The 23434-nt window shown below is 53.3% G+C and overlaps 1 protein-coding gene across 14 annotated transcripts; it reads left to right on the top strand.

Moving 5' to 3' along the window:
- LOC100511862 (PWWP domain-containing protein MUM1) lies at positions 1706–23027 on the top strand. Of its 14 annotated transcripts, XR_002341707.1 has the most exons (15): positions 1737–1903; positions 3041–3169; positions 3741–3826; positions 5323–5393; positions 6804–7466; positions 8264–8365; positions 11347–11417; positions 12772–12848; positions 13264–13324; positions 14427–14502; positions 14946–14996; positions 15468–15904; positions 18016–18104; positions 21618–21768; positions 22045–23027. XR_002341707.1 is itself a non-coding variant. In XM_021084240.1 (14 exons), the coding sequence occupies exons 2-14, from the start codon at positions 3113–3115 to the stop codon at positions 21670–21672; spliced, it is 1896 nt and encodes a 631-aa protein (XP_020939899.1). In that variant the 5' UTR covers positions 1706–1775; positions 3041–3112; the 3' UTR covers positions 21673–23027. The 14 variants fall into 14 exon arrangements, 12 of the variants coding, with proteins under 12 accessions (XP_020939899.1, XP_020939906.1, XP_005661460.1 ...); XM_021084240.1 differs by having other exon boundaries at positions 1706–1775; positions 21618–23027; XM_005661403.2 differs by having other exon boundaries at positions 1736–1903; positions 21618–23027.

Genomic DNA, 23434 nt, shown 5'->3' with positions numbered 1-23434 from the left:
CCTGTGCCACAGCAACAATTCAAGCCACAGGAGGGACAACACTGGATACCTAACCCACCGAACCACAAGGGAAGTCCTGGATGTTCTTTTGTTTTTTTCTGGTTATGCCTGTGGCATGCCGAAGTTTCTGAGTCAGGGATTGAACCCCATCCACAGCAGAGACCTGAGTCACAGCAACAGCAGTGACAAAGCCAGTTCTTTCTTTTTCTTTCTTTTTTTTTCTTCTTCTTTTTTTTTTTTTTTTTTTTTTTTTTTTTTGCTTTTTAGGGCTGCACCTGCGGCATATGGAGGGTCCCAGGCTGGGGGGGGGTCCAATCGGTGCTACATCTGCTGGCCTACGCCACAGCCACAGCCACGCAGGACCCGAGCTGCGTCTGTGACCTACACCACAGCTCATGGCAACACCAGATCCTTAGCCCACAGAGCGAGGCCTGGCCTCATGGATCCTAGTCCGGTTTGTTTCCACTGTGCCATGACAGGAGCTCCACAACACCACTTCTTACCAACCACACCACCAGGGAATGCCATGCTTTTCTAAAACGATGGAAATGGAAGGTTCCCAGTGTGGCTCAGCAGGTTAAGGACCTGACAATTGCTCTGAGGAGGTGGGTTCCATCCCTGGCCTCTCTGTGGGTTAAGGACCTGGCATTGCTGTGGCTGTGGCACAGGTGTGCAGTCATGCCTCTGATTTGATCTCTATTCCAGGAACTTCCATATGCCACAGCTGCGGCTGTAAAAAGAATTAAAAAAAAAACAGGAGTTCCCATCATGGCTCAGCAGAAAGGAATCTGACTACCATCCATGAGGACACAGGTTTGAGCCCTGGCCTCGCTCAGTGGATAAGGATCCAGCATTGCTATGAGCGATGGTCAGCTATGGTGTAGGTCGCAGACCCAGATCAGATCCCACGTTGCTATGGTGTGGGCGGGCAGCTGCAGCTCTGATTCATCTCCTAGCCTGGGAACCTCCATGTGCCTCAGGTGCAGCACTAAAAAATGTAACACGCACACACAAGAAGAAAAAAACAAAAACCGATGGAAGTAGGGCATCAAAATCTCATGTGAACTGAGACTCTAAGGTGTTGTTATCCACCTGGGGCCAAAACTGGGCGCCCCACTGGACACCTCGGTCCCCGAACTCTGGGCCCTTTGGACAAGCCTTGTGTGACCCAGAAACTTCACCATGCAGGCCGAAGGAGAGGCTGCACTCCCACTCCTGACCCCCAATTCTGCTTTCCATCACTTCCGGGGCGGCCAGGGGCGCAGGGAAAACACTCTGACGTGGGATCTCCCTGGCGCACTCCGTCTGCAAACCGACTCCGCACGAGCCACCGCAGTGGCAAAGGCGCGGCCAGCGGTTCCTGCTTCCCAGGTCACCGCCCACCGAAGTGGGCTATTGGCAAAACACCGCGGAAGGTTCTGGAAGGCTCTCGAGGCTTCCCTAGGGGCCGGGTGAGGCGGGGCGGAGACAGAGGGCAGCGCGGGCTTCACGGGCACGGGCAGGGGCCCGCGGGCGCACACGTGAACCTGCAGGACACAGCCACAGTCCTCGCCGCCCACCTCGCGCCCGTCAGTCAGTCTCGCGCGCGCCCGCGCACCCCCGCGCGTTCTCTCGTCACTTTGCTCCCCGCCGGGCGGAAGGGGCAGGGCCGCGGCGCTGGCGCTGGCGCCCATTGGTCAGAGGCGTGGGTGGGACTTGCGGCGCCAGGCTGGCTCCGCCCCCGGCCCGCGGGAGCGGCGGCGGCGGCGGCGGTGGCGGCGGTGGTGGAGGAGGTGGTGAGCGCGGGCGGGAGCGGGCGGCGGGGCCTGGGGCGGCGCGGGTGCGACCGCCGTTGGGCCGCTGCGGCCTCCTCGCCCTCCGCGCTGAGCTCCAGGGACGCCGCGTTGTGGAGGCCGGGTGCCCGGTGAGCCCGGCGGGCTGCGCCCTTCGGGTCGGCCGGGCGGGGGCAGAGGCGGCGGGGCCGGGCTTGGGGGGAGGGGCGGACCCCGAAAGAGGCTCTGTCGCGGGAGAGAGCCTCTGTTTATTGAATCCTCTTTTGCTCTCTCGTACCTGAATCTCTTTTCTGTTTGAACATCCCCTTCTGTCCCCGAACCCCATCTCAGCTCCCTGAACCCCACCTCTGTTCCCCGAGTCTCTCCTTTGCTGTCTGAACCCATTCTTTGATACCTGAACCACCATCTCTGCTCCCTGAATCCTCTCCTCTCATCCCTGCACCTTCTCCTCTTCTGCCTGAACCCCACCTCTGCTCCTTGGATCTTTCTTCTGCTACCTGAATCCCACTTCTCCTCCCTGAATGTCTCCTTTGCTGTCTGAACCCCTCCTCTGCTCCCTGAACCCCCACCTCTGCTGCCTGAATTGCTCTCTGCTGTCTCTTCTTCTGCTTGAACCCATCTCTACTTCCTGAATCTGCTGCCTTAACCCCTTCTCTGTCTCTACATTCCACCTCTGCTGCCTGAACTCCCTTCCTCTGCTAACTGGGCACACCCCCTCCCGCTGTGGTGAACCCCACTTTGCACAGATGAACCCCCCCACCTTTTCTTTTCTGTCAACAGCTAGATCAGCCTTCCCGATTGATGTCACGAACGGTCTGCAGCTGTCCCCGTCCTTTCTGGGACACAGCAGCCAGAAGAGCAGTCACTTTCCTCCAATTTTATTTTATTTTTTTGCACCGTGGTCAAATGTTAAGTCTCTCGTAACGAGGGAGGCTTGTAAGCGTTGATTGTTTAAAAACACCTCTTGTGCTGAGGACAGAGGCGGGCCTTTAGCACAGACATTATTTATTCAGGAGCCTTTTAAAAATAATCCAGACGGAGCCTTCGGGAGGGAACTTGGCTGTATTTTATCGATGAAAATAATCTAGGCGCTTTTCTAGTACCAAAGCCAGTCATTTCTTTTTGGCATTGAGCCCCTCAGTGCAAGATGATGGAATTGAACCATCTACTTGAGGACCCCCCCCCCCAACCTTTGCCCTTGAGAGTTATATCTGCCTTGAAATCGAAAGCAAACGATGTTGTAAACCACCGTGCACATTTTGTTGCAGGGCACATCGCGTCAGACCTTCAAGTACTTTGTTTGTGCCAAATCATTACCACTTGCCACATGAGTCTAAATCATGACGGATGCCAAGTATGTCCTCTGCAAATGGAAAGAGCGATTATGGCCTGCAAAGGTGACAGCCATTATTCTGTAATTTCAGGAATTAGAAATGACTTTCGGCTGACAAGTAAAATCTTTATCAGGAAATACCTAGGAGTTGCTTCAGTGAAATAATTGAGTCTGAACAGTTGGCGCTGCTATCTGTTGGCACTGATTCTCATTCCCCATTTAATGGGGTTTTGGTCGAGTGCTTACAAGGTTACACTTCCGGAAGTCAGTCTCTCTCTTTTTTTTTTCCACCCAGAAAAAAAATTCTTTAACAGAGTCAGCTATAAAAAGGCATGTAAGACTAACTGAAGGAAATCTCTGGCAAGGCGCCCTGAGAGTAAATAACAGGAGTATCTTGGGGAGCTTTTCCAGCAACGCCGTAGGCAGAGTGCCAGAGTGCGCAGCAAAATCCTGGGTTCTGGTCTGTGTCTGCTACTGCCCTCGTGCCTCAGTTTCCATACTTCTGAAGCTAGCTCACTTGTATACTTTAAAAGTCAATCAGCTATTGCATTTGTGTTTATGTGTGGCCACTGCATCTTGCTTTGGGTCAGCAGTTTGTTGTGTCTTAGTTACATTTTTTTTTTTTTTAAATGTAGGTCTTGGCCGGAACTGAGAAATCAGCAAAAAATAAGAGAAAAAAGAATATTTTCCTAAACGTTCAGATACTCTCCTTAGACAAAAAGTTAAGTGTTGTGTTTTTGTTTTGTTTTTTTGTCTTTTTAGGGTTGTACCTGCGGCATATGGAATTTCCCAGGCTAGGGGTCGAATCAGAGCTGCAGCTGCCCATCTACACCATAGCCACAGCAACTCGGAATCCAAGCTGCGTCTGCGACCTACACCACAGCTCAGGGCAACCCCAGATCCTTAGCTCACTGAGTGAGGCCAGGGATCAAACCAGAGTCCTAATGGATATTGGTTGGGTTTGGGTTCCTTAACTGCTGAATCACGATGGGAACTCCCTCATGTTGTGTTTTTGTAATACTGTATATTTTTTTTCCATGTGGGATTTCTGATACCACCCCCCCACACACCCACTTCCAAAAAAAAAAAGGGAAGTTTTCTTTTAAGGGCTTCTTATCCCTTTAGTTCCTGGAAGTGCTAATAACAGCCGTAAGAGGAAAACTGGTTTTATTTCACATATGTTTGAGAAATTGAAGATCTTTGCAAGGTATTGTGTGTGATCTACAGAGAGATCAGTATAAAAGCGGAGTAAATACAGGAGCTCCCTGGTGGCTCAGCGGGTGAAGGATCTGGCGTTGTCAATGCTGTGGCACAGGTTTTTGCCCTGGCCCTGGCCCTCCCCCCCCCAAAAAAATGGCGTAAATATAAATTATATACTAGGTGAATGGTTGCTGGGGTTCAGGTGGGGATGTTTCCTTCCCACAGATTTATTTCTGTTTCTTTTTTCCAGAAACTAGTGTGACAGCCCCATGAGTCTTGGAATGTTTGATGTTTGAGCCTGTCCTTCTAACAGGAAGCTGTCCTTTAGCATTCAGACAGCAAATGCGTGGGCATGGGTGTGGGGTAGCTTTATATTGTGATCTGGGTTGTCCTTCACTTGAAGGACATAGGTCACCAGGCACCACTGGAATGCCCAGGTCCTGTGTGACTACTGAAAATTCCCAGTTCTAAATGAAGAATAAAACCTGGTCAGCTCCCCTTCCAGCTTCCCTGCGTCCCCATCCCTCTCTCTGCAGAGCTGCTTGCTTGGACGCCTGCTTAGTCCTCAGCTCACACTTTCCCTGAGGCTGGGAAGGTAATTGAATACTCGAGTTTAAAAGGAAAGCACATCCTTTTAAACTAAAACACACCTGCTGGGCTGTAAACAGCTTCTAGTGACATTATCATCTACTCTGAAAATGTAACAAAGGAGTTATTTGTGCAGTTGAAAGTGGGATTTGCCTCATAAGAGTCACAATTTGAATTCATTTTTACTCTAAAATCCAGCCAACCTTTTTTTGTCTTAAAAGGGGAAGGGGAAAAAAAATAAAACCCTCCACATTCACCAGAGTCCTTGCTGCCTCTAACCTCAGGCGTGCGAATTCCTTGTTGGCTGTGACTTTTGGTTTAAGTGTAAGGGTGTGGAGGAAGAAAATGAATCTCATTCTTTTGTCATCTCCAGAAAAACAAGTTTGAAAACATCTTGATGGCGTCTAACGGCCGTTTCTGTCCCTGCAGAATTAAGGTAATGAACAAGAGGGCCAAGATCCTGGAGAAGTCTCACATTGAAAGCATTGCCTCCTCTTTAGGTAAGAGCGTGTTTTCACATAACCGGCAGCTTTCCACAGTCAGAGGCAGCTTGGGAGGACGCTGAGACGCTGCTCTCGTGGGGGGAGGGAGTGTACCCCATTCACCGGTTTTTCCCTGAGCCGAAGAACCAGGAGCATCTGCTTTCTTCAGCCTTTGTAGAATTTGTCCCTGGAGCCCACACTGTTCTTGACTCCTGGGGTGGCCTGCAGGGCATGCAGAGTGGGTGTGCAGCCCTGAGCGACAGGGGGAGGGTGTTCAGTCTCTGTCTCTCTCTCTTTCGCGTTTGTTTGTTTGTTTGTTTGTTTGTTTGTTTTTGCTTCTTACATAGTAAGACTGTGAAATAATTCTGTTGCTGGTGCAGTCTCTGTCCCGAGGTTTGAGATTGCCGTCCAGTGTGGATCTAAACTCCATTGCCGAGCCCCAGGGGAGAAAGCTACTACCCACCGTAGTGTGCAGGCTGCCAGCTTGGGAGCGGAGCCCTGTGACTCCTGCTCCACTGCACTCGACTTGGCCCTAGCCTGGCACACGGCCCCTGTGAGGCAGACCCAGACAGGCGAGTGCTTTCTCTCCGCAGCAGGGGCACGCTCATCCCGCATGCAGGGAACTCTTTCTGTCTAGGGACAAGCTGGCCCAGAATTCCTTCCAGCAGTGATGCAGAGTAGGGCCCGTCTCCCTGTGCCTCTGGAGGGAACGGTGGTGGTTCCCGGCTGTTTAGGTGGTGTTGGCTGCCAGCCCTGGACCACGGTCATTGCTCCTGCAGATTGTGGTATAGTGGGAAGCTGGGTGTCTGTTAATATTAAACAGGAAAATACCATGTTGATTGAGGTATTACGCCCGCTGAGCTATGATACTGCCTCCATCATCTTGTTCAAACAGATAGTGCCATGCCTGTGTGTGGCAATGAATGAATAAAACTGTTGGCAGCGGGGAGGTCAGGCTGAGAGTTCCAGGGCCTGGTCCTGTTTTCTGCTTTGAAATGCCCTTGCAGAGCAGTGTGGACATTTGCCTGGCCCACAAAGAGCCTTTGCGCTGGGCCGGTCCTCACCCCACTCCCCCCCCCCCCAACCCGGGAGGGGAGTGTACTGCCTGCCGGGTCTTTATTGAGCTGGCCTGGGTTTTGATGGACCCTGATTGAATTTGAAACTGTAAAGCTGAGAGGATTTGAGAAACATCTGAATACATTGTGCTGGTGGCTTTGTTGTGTAACTTGGAGGAGTTTATCATTGTCACCCAATCAGGGTAGGGTCATTCACTTTTCTCTTTGGGAAAATGCAGCCTTGCAGCCCTGACCCAGTGGCTGGTGTTGGATAGCCAGGCTCCTGTCCTGGAAAGATGAAGGTGGGGACACGGTGGCCTCCAGGCCCTCGGTGCCGGACCCCGATGTCAGGGCTTTGTTCCCTCTTCTCTAGCCTCTGAGAGCGCAGTGCTGGCCGCACCCCTAGAGGAGCTGGCCTACCGGCGCGCACTTCGAGTGGCCCTGGACGTGCTGAATGAGAGGAGCTATTTGCAGGAAGAAAGCACTTCGAGGGAAGAAAGGGCCACTGTGTCTCCGAGTGAGAAGCCTGCGGAACCAGCCCCTTCACCCTACGGCCCCAGCCCCACACCTTCGCTGCTCGAGGATGCATTGGGCTGTCGCAGAGCCCAGAGGAGGGAGCGCCTGCACCAGAGGCTCTCGGGGCCGACTCCTCTTGAGAAGGACCCCACATGCCAAGTGGACCACAAGGACGGGCTTGGGCGCGGTGGATGCCCACCTGCCCCCGCACTCTCCTCAGCTGACGGTGGACCCAGAAGATCCCGGGAGAACTGGACGACCCCAAGTAAAAGGGGTAGAAGCCCAGCCCAGGAGGCCAGCTTCAGTCAGAACAGGCTTCTGGTATCAGAGGAGAACAAGGCCCTGTGTTCACCTCCCAGAGCTGGGGAGGAGGGTACCCTGGGCAGCCCTGCCACGCTTCTGTCCCCGGGACCTGTGGCCTACCCTCATGCCCGAAGCCCAGATACCCGCAGCCCAGATGGCAGCACTGTTCGGCTGGGCCCCGCAGAGGACTTTGGAAACGACCATCTCCTGGACGAAGGTAAAGGTGCTGGACAGGGGAAGCCCACAGTCAGCTGGGACGGACACTGAGCGTCTAACCAGATCCTAACGCGATCATTGAACACAGATCCCTTCCGTCCTTTTTGTTTGTCTCCCCTTTGGGTTAAAGCTTCTCCCACTGACTCCAAATCATGGTGTTTTTATTTTGTTTGGCACCAGAGGGAGTGGAGCAGACATGCGGAGGCTTTGTGGCCCTGCCGAGGCTGCATCTGCTCCCCCAAGGATTAAGTCCTTTATGCTGCGTTATCGCGGGGCCTGTGGTAATGCACCCCTGGTAAACAGGCAGGAATCTCAGAAGCGATTAACTCACTGAAGAGGCTCCTGACTTTTTAAGGATTCCTGTGTGGGTGTATTTTTGTGTGGCTCCAGCCATGCGCTCTGATTCTCTCACAGCAGCGTTAGTTTTGAAATGCTAATTCAGAAACTAATCTCTGCTCCTGCCTCACTCCTGCGTTCCTGCCTCCTTCTGCCCATCTCTCGAGGGTCCACCTCACCAAGGCCCCCTTGCTGTTTTCCCCAGGGAGGGTGGCTGCCCGCCACCTTGGCTGCCCGCAAATCTGAGGGCGCGTGAGTAGGGAACCCCCCCAACCCTGTTCCTCCTGCTTCTGTCAGCCCCTCTCTTCTGCTCTTTTTCTCTCATCAATGTGCTTTCCTCACACGCTCCCTGCCCTAGTGTGGCTGTGTAACTTTGTGCTCGTGCTCATGCATCGTGAGCTGCTTTCCTGGGGTCAGTCCCCAGGATCACGAGGGTGATGGTCTGGTCTCCGCTGTTGGCAGCCCGTCAGTCTTCTGAGGAGTCGGTAGAGTTGAATTCCGTCAGGTCTATCCTGGAGGAGGACGAGGAGGATGAAGAGCCCCCTAGGATCCTCCTGTATCACGGTGAGGCCCCAGGAGCCCTGGGCGCACTCCCGGTGGTGCTGCCCGCGGCTTTGGGGGGAGGTTTCCCGCTGCCTGGAGAGTCCTGGGTTCTGTGTCTGGAGGACAGTTCCGCAGAGAGGAGCCCATGGGCTGAGCGGGCCAGCCCCAAAACCCTGCTTCCTGCCTGCGTCCTGCTGCTCCCAGGGGGCTGAGGGTACCGAGTGAGTAGATGTGCTCTGTCCGGATGTGCTCTGTCGCCATCACTTGGGTGTGGCCTGACGCTGCTTCAGGACTGTGTCCCAGGAGGCAGGGTCTCCCGCCCCCATGTGTGCGCATTGCACCCCCAGGTGCAGCATTGGGCCCCACGGTCCTGCCCCGCAGGTCCGATGCAGCGGGCCAAACAACCAGACGAACCAGCTACAGAAAGTTGGTTTTGAACTAAGCCCTTCAGAGCTGGGTCCATTGTCAGACTCACTTTTTAACCATTTAGTGTAATGTGGTCTGGTTTGGGCGTTTTTTTGTTTTGTTGTTGTTGTTTTTGATCTCTTCATTGTGAAAGAATTAGATATTCGCAGGGCATTGCACAGCCAGTCCAGGGCGGCCTGCGGGTCCCCTCCGACTCTCTCTGCGCAACCATGTCCTGGGCGTTTCCCATGGCTCTGCTGGTCATTCCTGGTGGTGACTGGTCATCATGCACTGAGAGTGATGGGTGTTCGCTCACCAAGCCGTTCCTATCCTTTGGGTGTCTGGACGTTTCCACGCCTGGAGGCTGCAGCATGTGGGCTCTGGGGAGTGACGGTGGCATCGGCTCCCAGGGACTTACTGGGCAACGAGAAAGACACCGCGCCTCCTTGTGAAGGGTGTTTATGTCCTCATTGCCACCTGGGGTTGGTCACCTCAGCGCCGAGACCCTAGCACTGGCTTTTTTCTCTCAGTTTTGTCTTCCATATGGTTTTGGTTTTTCAGTGTTTCCTGGCTGGGCCCTGAGTCGGCTGTCTGTGCCTGTGACCCATTGTCCTTGGGGTGCCCTTATGCTCCCCTCCCCCATGTGCCACAGGCCCCCGCTCCCAGTCTCTATCCTCGCAGACCTTCCTCTTGTCTGTCAGGCGCCACAGGGCTTTTTCTTCCAGGAGACAACGGCGCCATGAACCTGAATCTTTGGTCCTGCAGCTTGTGTTACCTGATTTTGTGATATTTAAATATTAAGTATTATTTACTCATTCTGGAACGTTCTTGGTTGGGAACATAGTTAAGTCTTGTTCAGAAATAATTTGTAGTTTGGACCTGGTGTTGCTGTGGCTGTGGCGCAGGCTGGCAGCTGTAGCTCGAATTTGCCCCTGAGCCTGGCAACTTTCGCATGCTACGGGTGCAGCCATAAAAAGACAGAAAAGAAAGAAAAAAAAAATAATCTCTCATTTTCTAAAGATTACTGAAATAGTTCTCGTTCTCTCTCTCTCTCTCTCTTTTTTTTTTTTTAGCTGTGCCAGCAGCATGTGGAAATGATCCGTGCCCCAACAATGACCCAAGCCACTGCAGTGACAACACCGAGTCCTTACCTGCTGAGCCACCAGGGAACTCCTTTTTCTTGCTTTTTAAAACACCCAGTTTCTCAGACTGATGAGATTCTCAGAAATTTATCCTGGAGTTCCTGTTGTGGCACAGCAGGTTAAAAAGCTAACTAGGAGTTCCCGTCGTGGTGCAGTGGTTAACGAATCCGACTAGGAACCATGAGGTTGCGGGTTCGGTCCCTGCCCTTGCTCAGTGGGTTAACGATCCGGCGTTGCCGTGGGCTGTGGTGTAGGTTGCAGACGCGGCTCGGATACTGCGTTGCTGTGGCTCTGGCGTAGGCCAGTGGCTACAGCTCCGATTAGACCCCTAGCCTGGGAACCTCCATATGCCGCGGGAGCGGCCCAAAGAAATAGCAAAAAGACAAAAAGACAAAAAAAAAAAAAAAAAAAAAAAAGCTAACTAGTATCCATGAGGATACGGGTTTGATCCCTGGCCTTTCTTAGTAAGTTAAGAATCTGGTGTTGCTGCAAGCTGCAGTATAGGTCACAGATATGGCTTGGATCTGGCATTGCCATGGCTATGTGTAGGCCTGCAGCCACAGTTCCAATTCAGCCCCTAGCCCGGGAACTTCCATATGCCATGGGTGCAGCCGTTATTTTGTTTTATTTATTTATTTATTTATTTTAGGGCCGCACCTTCCGCATATGGAGGTTCCCAGGCTAGGGGTTGAATTGGAGCTGCGGCTGCTGGCCTGTACCACAGCCACAGTAGCATGGGATCCAAACCACATCTTTGACCTATGCTGTAGCTTGCGGCGATGCTGGATCCTTAACCCACTGAGGGAGGTTAGGGGTCACACCCACATTCTCAAGGATACTAGTCGGATTCTTAACCCGCTGAGCCACAATGGGAACTCTGTGTTTTATTTTATTTTATTTTTTTATCTTTTTAGGGCCGTACCTGCTGCATTTGGCGGTTTCCAGACTAGGGGTCCAGTTGGAACTATAGCCTCCAAATCGGAGCTGCAGCTTCTGGCCTACGCCACGGCTACAGCAACACGGAATCCGAGCTGCATCTGCCACCACAGCTTATGGCAGCATTGGATCCTTAACCCAATGAGTGAGACCAGGGAACAAACCTGCGTCTTCATGAATGCCAGTTGGGTTTGTTAATCGCTGAGCCACGACGGGAACTCCAACAAGTGCTTTCTTTATTCTGGACTAGCATGAGACTTAGAAGTTGTAGAGGTGGCACTGAGCCCCCGCCCGCCAGCACCCAGTGAGCAGACCCAGGCTCTGGTCAGCACTTAGATTCTAATGACAGGCTGGGGTGGGGACGGGTCTCAGACCTGCCCCTCGAGCTCTCGGCTCTCTTATGGGAACCACGTCAGCACCAGGCTGAGACAGCATCTCTGTAATTGTGTAGTTTGTCAAGCTGTTATGCTTGACGTTTCTCTAACTTGTCTCTTTGTTTCTTCTTTCTCTAAATTCTAGAACCGCGTTCATTTGAAGTAGGAATGTTAGTCTGGCTTAAATACCAAAAATACCCATTCTGGCCTGCCGTGGTAAGAACCCTCCTCCATCTCACTCTTGGTCAGTCGGTCCTGAATGTGAGGTCGTCCGTTCCTCAGTGTTGGGCGGTTGCCGGGGAGACAGCAGGGGCGCCCGTCCTGCAGACACGGCGCACTTACCTAAGGAGGCCTTCTGGCATAGTGGACTGCAAGGCTTTATAGGTCAGGTCGTTGCCAAGCAGACTTAGGAAGCCTGCCTCCCTAAAATGCCTGTGGTTTGCTTATTTTATTTTTGTTTTTTTTAGGGCCGCCCACAGCATGTGGAAGTTCCCAGGCTAGGGATCGAATCGGAGCTACAGCTGCCGGCCTACACCAGTCACAGTAATGTCAGATCTGAGCCCGATCTGCAACCTACACCACACCTCACGGCAGTGCCACATCCTTAACCCACTGAGTGAGGCCAGGGATTGAACCTGCAACCTCATGGTTCCTAGTTGGATTCATTTCTGCTGAGCCATGACAGGAACTCCCGGCTCATTTTAAATGTCATGCACTTTGGGCCTTTTCCCTGTCATAGCACTTTCATTCTCAGGTTGGGGTGGGGCCCTTTGTCCAAGCAGTGGCAGGTGTGTGGGGTTCCGGCCGTGCCCCCAGTGTGGTGGACACCCCTCAGCACTGCCTGGCTGCTGTCGCCCCTTCAGTCTCCTCTTTAATCCCCGCTTTGTCCTCTGTAGGCAGAGATGGGATTCTGACGGTCCTGGCTCTGGTTCTTTAATTTTTAGGAGAGAGTAAACGGGGAAGGTATTTGCCACCGTGCAGGAGCTTTTGTTGTGGTGATGAGCTTGGTCTCGTCCAGACCAGCATGGCCCCTGGCACATGACTGACTCGTTCAGGAAGGACAGGATTAAAGGGTCTGTAGGCGGAGCACAGACATGTAGGTGCAGCGCCATTTTCAAGCAGCCTCTGGACAGGTTGCAGGGGGCTGGTTACAGGGTCCCTCACCTCCCGCCCCGCCAGCACTTGCTTCCTGGAGGCACCATGTCCTCCGCCGTTGGCAGCCTTCCTCACACCTCTCCTTTTCACCAGCCTGCTGGTTGACAGGGTGCCAGTGCAGCAGAGGTGCGGAAAGCTGTGGGGAGGCCAGTTCTGAGCTCGCCTGCTTGTCCCCCAGATGAAGAGGCTCTCCAGCCAAGATGGGCAGGGATGGTGGGGCAGTGGGCCTGATCCTTGTCAAAGTGCTAAGAGCGATGTAGGTGGTTTCTGGGTGTTTCCGAGTGTTAGCTTTGTCTCTGTGTTCCCGAGCTGACTGTGCCCTTTGTCACATGCTTAATGAAGTGACGTCAGGATGGTGCCTGAAACCCACCACCTTTGGGTCCTTGACACCTTTTGTTCTTGCATTTGCCAACAGGTCAAGAGTGTCAGGCGAAGGGATAAGAAAGCAAGCGTGCTTTTTATTGAAGGAAACATGAACCCCAAAGGGAGAGGGTAATACACTCTTCTTTGTTCTTGATGAGTGCTTCCAGGGTGGGGTGATGGCTGGTGGAGGAGTACCCCTGCAGGCCCCGAAATCTGATGCCCGAAGCAAGGTCCCAGTCGGACCCTCATCGAACCCCCCGCTTCCTAGAACTGCTGCAGGAGTTGGTCACTGCAGGTGCTGAGAACAGCCTCTGCCTCAGCCTTTGTTTTGCCGCGGTTTAGTTGCCTGGTGGTCCCTGGAGTCCTGTGGTCCTGCACCATGGGGTGGAAGCGTCACCTGCCGGGCCTCGCAGACAGCCCCTGCTGCCATGGGGATGGGAGGACCAGGGACCCTCGGGCACTCCGTGACTCCCTCTGAGGAAAGGAGCTCCCAGGTCTTGAGGTGGAGTCCATTCATGTTAACCTTTTCTCTCTCTGCTTCAAGCATCACGGTGTCTCTTAGACGGCTGAAGCATTTTGATTGTAAGGAGAAGCAGGCGTTTCTGGTAAGTGAATGGTTATTGGTGCTGCTTTGAAGGCCTGGTTTGGTGGATGGTAACCGTGTCCTCCATGTGACCCTCAAAACAGTGGCAGTCTACAACCCGGTTGTGGCCGCTGCTCTGGGGACTGGTGCCCTGGGTTCTCCTAGCACCAGGGAGGGGGCTCTTGTCCCCTCCATATGGGCTTGGCTTGGAGCACAGGGTGCACCACGCTGAGGGGAGGTGACAGGGCTTCTAGCTCCTTCTGAGACCAGTGGTTCTAAGCCAGGGCCTGGGCACTGCCCACGTTGGGGAGCAGTGGACACTCTGCATGGGGCTCCTGGACCACATACCTGTGGCTCTGTGACCAGCTCTCTCATCCATGCCTTGCTCACAACCCCCTGAGAGCTGGTCTGCACTGAGTGCTGTTAACTCTGGAACACAAACCGCTGCTGGGTTGATGTGGTGGGGCCAGTCAGGCTCACTCTGAGGCCTGGTTTTCCTGGCTGCGTCAGCAGGCTCTCTGGGGTCTGTGTGGGAGATACTGTCCTGGGTGAGGGGTATCATCTGAGTTGGTTCCTCAGATTAGGGGGACACAGTGGGGCCGCCCAGGAAACCTTCTGCTGCCCACTGTTCTCAGTGCTGCCAGGCCACTGGCACAGCAGGGAGCACTGCCTCCTGGGAGTTGGTGCTGGCCTGTCCCAACAAGTCAGCAAGCCTGGCGGAGACCCCTGTGTCCTCCTCCTCCATAGCTGCCCGCCCATTTCCATCACACGCCTGTGGATTTCAGGTTAATTTCATTCATTGTCCCAGCGCAGGGGTCCTCATAGGGGTAACCACTTTGGTTTGTTGTGAGGACCATGAGGCCCAGGGTCTCTCCCCTCCAGGGCAGTACTTCTCCCGGCTGCCCCTGCTCTGTTGGGAGCAGTGGGCCTAGAGGTGTCTGCAGGTTTATTTCATGTGACCTCAAGTTTAGGGATCCATCGGCTGCACTTGGCTGTGTTCCCCACCCTCTTTTGTATGGTCTGTGGTCCTTTCAGCGCCCTCTGTGGACAAGGGAGTGGAGGACACATGTTGGAATAGCTCCCCATGGCTCCCACTGACACCCACTGTGTGGGTTTCGTTGCAGGACGAGGCCAAGGAAGACTTTGGTCAGGCCATCGGCTGGTGCGTCTCGCTCATCACCGACTACAGGGTCCGGCTCGGTACGCGGGCAGCAGCGCCCTCGCTCAGAGAGAAGGGGGACAGCAGCGTGGGGCAGAGTGCAGCCTCTTCCCACTGGCTGTCTGGCCCAGCCCCTACCAGTGTTCTCTGCACAGAGGCGGTGGGCGGGACGGGGGGAGGCAGCTGGTGGAAGCCAAAATCCTGGGTCTGAACAAAACAGTTTCTGAGTCCGAGCTGGTTTCTGCCTATCTCAAGTTCAGCTGTCAAGACTCTATAGACTGTGGTGTCGTTAGTAAAAAACCCCTGGCCTTTCTGGAGCCAGCGTATTCTCTGTGCCCCAAGTCCTCTCGCCGGGTGGTGGGGTGGGTCGCTTGGGGCCTGGACTCCAGGTCAGGGCACTTGGATGGGACCACCTGGGAAGGGATTTCCTGAGCGTCTCCTCATATGTGTGACCTGGCTTCCCCTGCCCCCCCCCCCCCCGCAGGCTGTGGTTCTTTCACCGGCTCTTTTCTGGAATATTATGCAGCTGACATAAGTAAGTCCGCCAGAATCCTTTAAAGTGGGACCTGGAGTTCCCATCGTGGCTCAGCAGTAATGGACCTGACTAGTATCCATGAGGATGCGGGTTCAATTCCTGGCCTCACTCAGTGGGAGGGGAGCCGCTGTGGGTTTCTTCCCTGCTTTGCGTCTGGGCTGGTGGCTACCCACTCACACCTGCTGTCAGCACTGGTGGTGTTTTGTTGGCTGTACGGAGCCTTGCCTGATGCAGGGGTGTCTGGATGGTCCTTTCCTCTGCCTCCCTGTTGCTAGCAGTTGGTTGCTGGTCATTCCAGAGTTGGGCTGCATGAAATGATGCTCTTCAGTGGGGCAGGGGTGGAGGGCAGAGCTGGGGAGAGAGGCGGAGTCCTGTCTGAGGGGAACGTGGTGGTTCCTCCTGGAGCGTGGTGTCCAACCCCAGCCCTGAGTGGTACCCACAGTCACAGGAGCTTGTGCACTTCCTCTGCAGGCTACCCTGTCCGCAAGTCAATCCAGCAGGACGTCCAGGGGACCAGGTTCCCCCAGCTGAGCAGGGGGGACCTGGAGGAGCCCACAGTGGGGGGCCCGAAGGGCAGGAGGCAGGCCTGCAGGAAGGTCCTCCCTGACCGTTCGAGGGCCGCCCGGGACCGTGCCAACCAGAGGCTGGTGGAATACATCGTGAAGGCCAGGGGTGCTGAGGGCCACCTTCGGGACATCCTGAAGAACAGGAGGCCATCCAGGTGGCTGAAGACCTTCCTGAGCTCGGGGCAACATGTGACCTGCGTGGAGACTTACCTGGAGGATGATGAGCAGCTGGACCTGGTGGTGAAGTACCTGCAGGGGCTGTGCCAGGAGGCGGGCAACAGAGCTCTGGCACACACGGGTGCCGACAGGATCCGCTTTGTCCTGGATGTCCTCCTGCCCGAGGTAGGCGGCCTGAGGGACCTTCCGCACAGTATGGGTGGGGTTGGGGTCTGCAGCCGGGTCCCAGCCCTGCTTTGCCAGGGCATCGTGGAGCCAGGCCAGGTGCCTGAGTCTGCCCACAGTGTGGGGAGCTGTGGCCTTGACCCCAGTGGGTGGTTGCCTCCAGAGATGAGTTTCTCAGGGAAGGGGCTTTACCTCTGTGGAGAGCCCCTCAGCTGGGGTGAGGGTGGGCAGGGGGGCACACACATGGCTCCTCGGGCACTGCTGGGCATGTGTGGAATGTGGAAAGATACCCCAACTCAAAAATTTTAAGTTAGGTAATTGTGGAAAGTTAGAAATATATTTAAAAAATAAAACGGTGGAATTTCAGTTGTGGCACAGCGGAAGTGAATACATCTGGGACCATAAGGTTGTGGTTTCGATCCCTGGCTTTTCTCAGTGGGTTAAGGATCCGGCGTTGCTGTGAGCCTTGGTGTAGGTCACAGACGTGGCTCAGATTTAGTGTTACCCTACTGTGCGGTAGGCCAGCAGCTGTAGCTCTGATTTGACCTCAGCCTGGGAACCTCCATGTGCTGAGGGTGCAGCCCTAAAAAGCAAAAATAAGTAAATAAAAAATAAATAAAACAACGTCGTTAACTCTTCAGCGTCCATTGTTGGGCTGGAGGAATGTGCTAACATCACCAGTACCACCAGGCCCTCCTCAGGTTATTTTGGGGTACAGCCCAAACCTTTTCCATCAGTAAGTACTTTAGTGGATGTCTCTAAAACGAATAATTCCCACCCCCACCCCCCAGAGACACCAGGTGACCTCAGGGGACATCTGTGGTCATCACGACTCGGGGGAGCCTCTAGCATGGAGGGGCTGGGGCAGGGGTGTCCTTTACCCCCACAGCAACTGGACACCCCCGCGTCAACTCTGCCAAGGGGGGGCCACCCTGGTTTGAATCATGAGGACTCTAAAGTTTTTTTATTCTGTCTTTTTTTTTTTTTTTTTTGTCTTTTTGCTATTTCTTGGGCCGCTCCCGCGGCATATGGAGGTTCCCAGGCTAGGGGTCGAATCGGAGCTGTAGCCACCGGCCTACGCCAGAGCCACAGCAACGCGGGATCCGAGCCGCGTCTGCAACCTACACCACAGCTCGCGGCAATGCCGGATCGTTAACCCACTGAGCAAGGGCAGGGACCGAACCCGCAACCTCATGGTTCCTAGTCGGATTCGTTAACCACTGCGCCACGACGGGAACTCCTTTTTTTCTTTTTTTTTGTCTTTTTGCTTTTTCTAGGGCTGCTCCCACGGCATATGGAGGTTCCCAGGCTAGGGGTCTAATCAGCTGTAGCCACTGGCCTACACCACAGTCGCAGCAACTTGGGATCTGAGCCACATCTGCAACCTGCACCACAGCTCACGGCAACGCCGGGTCCTTAACCCACTGAACAAGGCCGGGGATCAAATCTGCAACCTCATGGTTCCTAGTCAGATTTGTTAACCACTGAGCCACGACGGGAACTCCCCCATCTCTTCTTTTTTTTTTTAAAGGGCCGTACTCGTAGCACATGGAGATTTCCAGGCTAGGGGTCAAATCTTCGGAGCTACAGCTGCCAGCCACAGCCACATCAGATCCACACCACATCTGTGACCTACACCACAGCTCATGGCAACGCCAGATCCTTAACCCACTGAGTGAGGCCAAGCATCAAACACACATCCTCGTAGACGCTAGTCCGGCTCTTTTCTGCCGAGGCACAACAGGAACTCCGAAAGTATTTTTTGATGTAACCACAGTCCTGTGACTCACCTGAAGCAGTTAGAAGTGATGCTTTAACATCAGACATCTATGGTGTGTTCAGATTACCACTTTGTTTTTTTTTTTCCTAGTCAATGTATGTATTTTTAAACCTGCCCCAGTTCATTTGGACGCAGCCTCTCATTCTCTGCTTTTGGTGACGTGAGCTCTCGTCTCTCATCCTAAAGAGGACCTTGTTGACCTACTTGGGAACCTCGCTGGAAGCAGAGATATGGCAGGCTGTGCTCGTGGGCCTGGGCTGCCCATGGGTCCTCTGAGCTCCCTGTGAGCCCCCGTGGCCTGGCCCGAGCCTGAGCCGCTGCCCTCTTGCAGGCCATCATCTGCGCGATTTCTGCCGTGGACTCAGTGGACTACAAGACAGCCGAGGAGAAGTACATCCGAGGACCTTCCCTCAGCTACCGGTAGGCCGCTGGCACCTGTCCCAGCCGTTGTGCTGTTGGCTGGGCCTGCGCGTTCTCCCCATGGCCCCGATGCCGTGGCTGTTTGAGGAAACAGCAAGATTAAAGCTGCAGCCGCCGCCCTGGCTGGCTGGGATGTGCTGTGATCAAGATGTTTCCCTCACATCGGTGTGGTTCGCCGCCCTTGGACTGTTGGCCTCCAGAGCCCCTAATCCCGTCTCTGGGCCAGCTGCCAGGCCGAGCAGGGAGCAGGCGGGGCCGCGTGGCAGTGACAGGCTGAAGACTCAACTAGGGCCTTAGCCTGTGGCCGCCCGGGCACAGCTTTGCTGGCCCCTCCTGGTTCAGCCTCTCAGCCCCAGGCCCGAATCCTCCCCTGGACAGGGCTCTGGGTGCTGCCCACTGGGATGCAGTGGCCACTGGAGCCTGGGCTCAGCTGAATTAGCAGAGCAGGAATGGGCATTTCCATCTCAGTCTCAGCTGTGGGCTGGGCGGCCTCCCCACCAGCACAAACGTTGTTCCGGGAGCACAAGGTTTCTGCAGGTCGATTCCTGCTTGCTCCTCTGGACTGAGGTCTCTGCAGCCCCGGCCCTGGGCCCATGGAACGATGTGCTGCACCGCAGCCGTCACTCTGCTGCCTCCGGGACATGGCTTCTCTTTGGTCCCGTTTTTGCTCCCTTCCCAGATGTGCCCACTCCTGTTCTTTCACACTGTAGTTGCTTTTAAGTGTTGTTGCGCAAACCAGTGTCATTGTACTTCTGCCCACTTGGGGCTTCTGGAACAGATTTTGTGCTGCCTCCCTTGTGGGATCTGTGAACTGCTGTGTTACTTTTACCTTGTGGGTCATCAGTTTCAGGATCACGTTCCTAGTTTCTCTCTGTCCTAAGGGGGTGGCCAGTCAATAACCGATAATGTAAATTTTTTTTATGTAGTCACTTATGGACGGTTTGATATTTCATCTTCTTTTATTTTTAGGTTTTTTTTTTTCATTGTGGTAAAATAACATAAAATGTATCATCGTAGCCATTTTTTTTTTTTTTTTTTGGTCTTTTTTTTGCTATTTCTTGGGCCGCTGCCACAGCATGTGGAGGTTCCCAGGCTAGGGGTCGAATCGGAGCTGTAGCCACCAGCCTACACCAAAGCCACAGCAACGCGGGATCTTAGCTGCTTCTGCAACCTACACCACAGCTCACCGCAACGCCAGATCGTTAACCCACTGAGCAAGGGCAGGGACCGAACCCACAACCTCATGGTTCCTAGTTGGATTTGTTAACCATGGCACCACGACGGGAACTCCCCATCCTAGCCATTTTTAAGCGCACAGCTCATTGGCATTACACATAACCCTATTGTCAGGTGACTATCCCCACTGTCCACCTACAGAACTTTCTTATCTTCCCAATCTGATTCTGTCCCCATTAAACACTTCTCTGTTAATGGTTGTTGTTTTGTTTTGTTTTTTGTCCAGGCACCATAGTATCAGTGCTGGACCCCTAACCCACTGTGCCACAAGGGAACTCCATCTAGTGTTGTTTTTTTTGTTTGTTTGTTTGTTTTTTGTTGTTGTTTTTTAAGGGCTGCACCTGATACATATGGAGGTTCCAGGCTAGGGGTCGAATCGGAGCTGTAGCCACTGGCCTACGCCACAGCCACAGCCACATCAGATCCACACCTGTGACCTACACCATGCAACATGGATTTGTTTGTTTTATCTTTTTAGGGCCACACCTGCGGCATGTGGAAATTCCTGAGTTACAGTTCCAATCAGAGCTGCAGCTGCTGTCCTGTGCCACAGCCACAGCAACATGGGATCCGAGCTGTGTCTGTGACCTACACCACAGCTCACGGCAACACCAGATCCTTAACCCACTGATCAAACCCTCATCCTCATGAATACTAGTCAGATTTGTTACCACTGAGCCATAACGGGAACTCCCTTATTCTTTTTTATGGCTGAGTAACATTACATTATATATGTACCACATCTTCTTTTTTTTTTTTTTTTTGTCTTTTTGTCTGTGGTTGTTGTTGCTATTTCTTGGGCCGCTCCCGTGGCATATGGAGATTCCCAGGCTAGGGGTTGAATCGGAGCTGTAGCCACCGGCCTACGCCAGAGCCACAGCAACTCAGGATCCGAGCCGCGTCTGCAACCTACACCACAGCTCGCGGCAATGCCGGATCGTTAACCCACTGAGCAAGGGCAGGGACCGAACCCGCAACCTCATGGTTCCTAGTCGGATTCGTTAACCACTGCGCCACGACGGGAACTCCCATCTTCTTAATCTAATCCTGTCAGTGGACATTTAGGTTGTTTCTACATCTCAGCTGTAGTGAATAGTACTGCTATGAATATAGGGCTCATGTATCTTTAGGAATTAAAGTTGGAGTTCCCGCCGTGGCTCAATGGTTAATGAATCTGACTAGGAACCATGAGGTTGTGGGTTCGATCCCTGGCCTTGCTCAGTGGGTTAACGATCCGGCGTTGCCATGAGCTATGTTGTAGGTCACAGACGTGGCTTGGATCCCAAGTTGCTGTGGCCGTGGCATAGGCCAGCGGCTACAGCTCTGATTCGACCCCTAGCCTGGGAACCTCCATATGCCACAGGTGCGACCCTAGGAAAGACAAAAAGAAAAAAAGAATTAGAGTTTTTGTCTTTTCCAATTATTTGCCCAGGAGCGGGACTGCTGGATCATATAGTTATTTTATTGTTGGTTTTTTGAGATACCTCTGTACTGTTCTCCATAGTGGCTGCACCAATTTACATTCCCACCAACATTGAAGGAGGGTTCCCTTTTCTCCATATCCTCTGCAGCATTTGTTATTTGTAGTCTTATTAATGATGGCTATTCTTAACAGTGTGAGGTGGTACCTCATTGTAGTTTTGGTTTGCATTTTTATAACAATTAGCTTTTTTTTTGTACCTATTGGCCATCTGTGTGTCTTCTTTGGAGAAATAATGTTTAGGTCCTCTGCCCATTTTTTGATTTTTTTTTTTTTTTTTTTTTGATATTGAGCCGTAGGAGCTGTTTGTATATTTTGGAGATTAATCTCTTGTCGGTTGTATCATCTGCAAATATTTTCTCCCATTCTGTGGGTTGTCTTATCATTTTGTTCCTTTGCTGTGCAAAAGATTAAAAGGAGTTCCTGTTGTGGCTTGGCAGTAGCAAACCTGACTAGGATCCACAAGGATCCTGGTTTACTCCCTTGCCTTGCTCAGTGGGTTCAGGAGCCAGTGTTGCTGTGAGCTGTGGTGTAGGTCGAAGGTGCAGCTCGGATCCTGTGTTGCTGTGGCTATGGTGGGGGCCAGCAGTTGCAGCTCTGATTTGACCCCTAGCCTGGGACCTTCCATATGCCATGGGTGCAGCTGTAAAAGGACAGAACAAAACAAAAAAACCTTATAAATTTGATGGAATCTCATTTGTTTACTTTTGCTTTTATTTCCGTTGCTTTGGGAGACTTTATGTCTTTTAAAATGCAATTAATGACTGAAAGGAAGTTTTCTTCTTTTGTTTTTGCAGGGAAAAAGAAATATTTGATAACCAGCTCCTGGAAGAAAGGAACCGTCGGTGCTGAGGCCGGAGGAAGCTGTGTTTTGCCCCAGAGCTCTGGGGCAGGCGGGGCTCTGCCTCCGTCTGACTGCGGCTTCTCCTTTCCTGGCTCTTGTGGAAGGTACAGGTCCTAAAAGGTTTTTAAAGGACGAAAATGAATTTCTTGTGTGTGTGCTTAACATCATTACCTGTGACTGTACTCTAGGTTCATTGAAGGTGCACATTTGTTCTTTATGTTAAAAAGCATCGTATCTGACATTAAAGAGGAGCTTTAAAGACTCTAATACAAATGTACAGCCCCTGGCACATCAATGTATTTTTCCATTTGTTTCCCTCTTTTGTGTGATTGCTCCTAAGAGGACTCCTAAGTTTGTTGTGCCTCTATTTTGTTTTTGAGAAAAACCCATGTTTGAGAGAGGCAGGACCAGAGACCAGCTGCTTTCCGGTGTTCTGGCCTCTGCTGGGATTGCCGTGCAGGAGACCAAATGGACCATGATTCTTACTGGCGTCTTTCTGCTCACTCTGCGTGGGTCAGCACCCAGCCAGCTGGAGCTGTGACACCTGTGTGTGCAGCCTGGGACACAAGCTCACACCCTGGGCCTAGCACCTGCAGAAATGAGCCCTTTGTCTGGAGGCTCGAAGCACAAGATGGGTTCCCCTGATGCCCCAGGGTCCCAGGCTCAGGGCCCTGCCTTTGGAGACAGTTGTGTGCAGGCCTGGGCCCCGACGTGGTTACAGAAGTCCCGTTTTGGCCAGAGCCACCCACAGTGGGTTATTTTTCCTAAGCTGATGGGAGGTTTCATGCAGAAGGAATCAGGGACGTGAGTTGTGAGCCCTGCCCCATCCTCCTCCTCCTGGCTACACTGCTGCCCCACCGCCAGGGCTGCACCCCACGTCTAAGGAGAGACTGGCCTCCCTGAAGTCCGCACCTGACAGTTGGAGCGAGGGTCTCGTGGGAGGCACAAGGGCATGTGCCCTGAATAGAGACTGGCGTCTGAGCCTGAACGCCTTGAGTTGGAGGGCCGGGAAGGCGTGTGACATCGCTCTTGGTTTCACTTAAACCTAAATAGAGATGTCGACACGCTGGCCCAGCGGTCCTGCTGAGGTGTTCCTCCCAGGGTGGCCTGAAAGGCGTCCTTTCTGGGCTGAGCTTGGGAGGATGGCCCTACTGGCATCACCACCATGGCCTTGCACCCTTCTAGAAAGGTCCACCAACAGTGAGCCTCCTTGAAATGGGTCAGGACAGAGAGCAAGATGCTCTTGTGGGCCAGGGGTCTGCGTGGGAATAGTCTCTTATTGTAAAGTATTTTTATATATCTGTGTCCTAAGCTCTGGTTGTGGAATTGAACTTTTCAGACTGGAATTAAATGCTGTTTTGCAGCTCTGCCTGTTTTTTTCTGGGTCCTGCGGGCAGGCAACCTCGGGTGCTCTGGCCAGATGGGCTGCCCCCATGGCTGCTTCTGCAGGTTCCATCCTAAGCACCACCCCCCCCCCCCCCCCCCCCCCCCCCGTCCCCAGCCACCTGGGGAGGCGATTCCGCATCAATCAACTCAACAAAGCAGATGTCTGTAGGGTGTGCTGGGGGCTTTGCCCCTCCCCCAACCCCAGTCCTGTGCCCAGCAAGTGTCCAGTTCCCAGCTCTCACTGCCTAGGTTTTTTGTGGGTTATGAGTGGAGTTCCCTCTCTGGTGAAGTGTGTTAAGGATCCAGCCTGGTCTCTAAGGCAGCACGGGTTCGATCCCTAGGCTGGTGGAGTGGGTTAGGGATCCAGCATTGCTGCAGCTGTGG

Source organism: Sus scrofa, chromosome 2, assembly GCF_000003025.6.
Source record: "Sus scrofa isolate TJ Tabasco breed Duroc chromosome 2, Sscrofa11.1, whole genome shotgun sequence".
Lineage (NCBI taxonomy): Eukaryota > Metazoa > Chordata > Mammalia > Artiodactyla > Suidae > Sus > Sus scrofa.
This window is presented reverse-complemented; position numbering and strand designations above follow the sequence as displayed.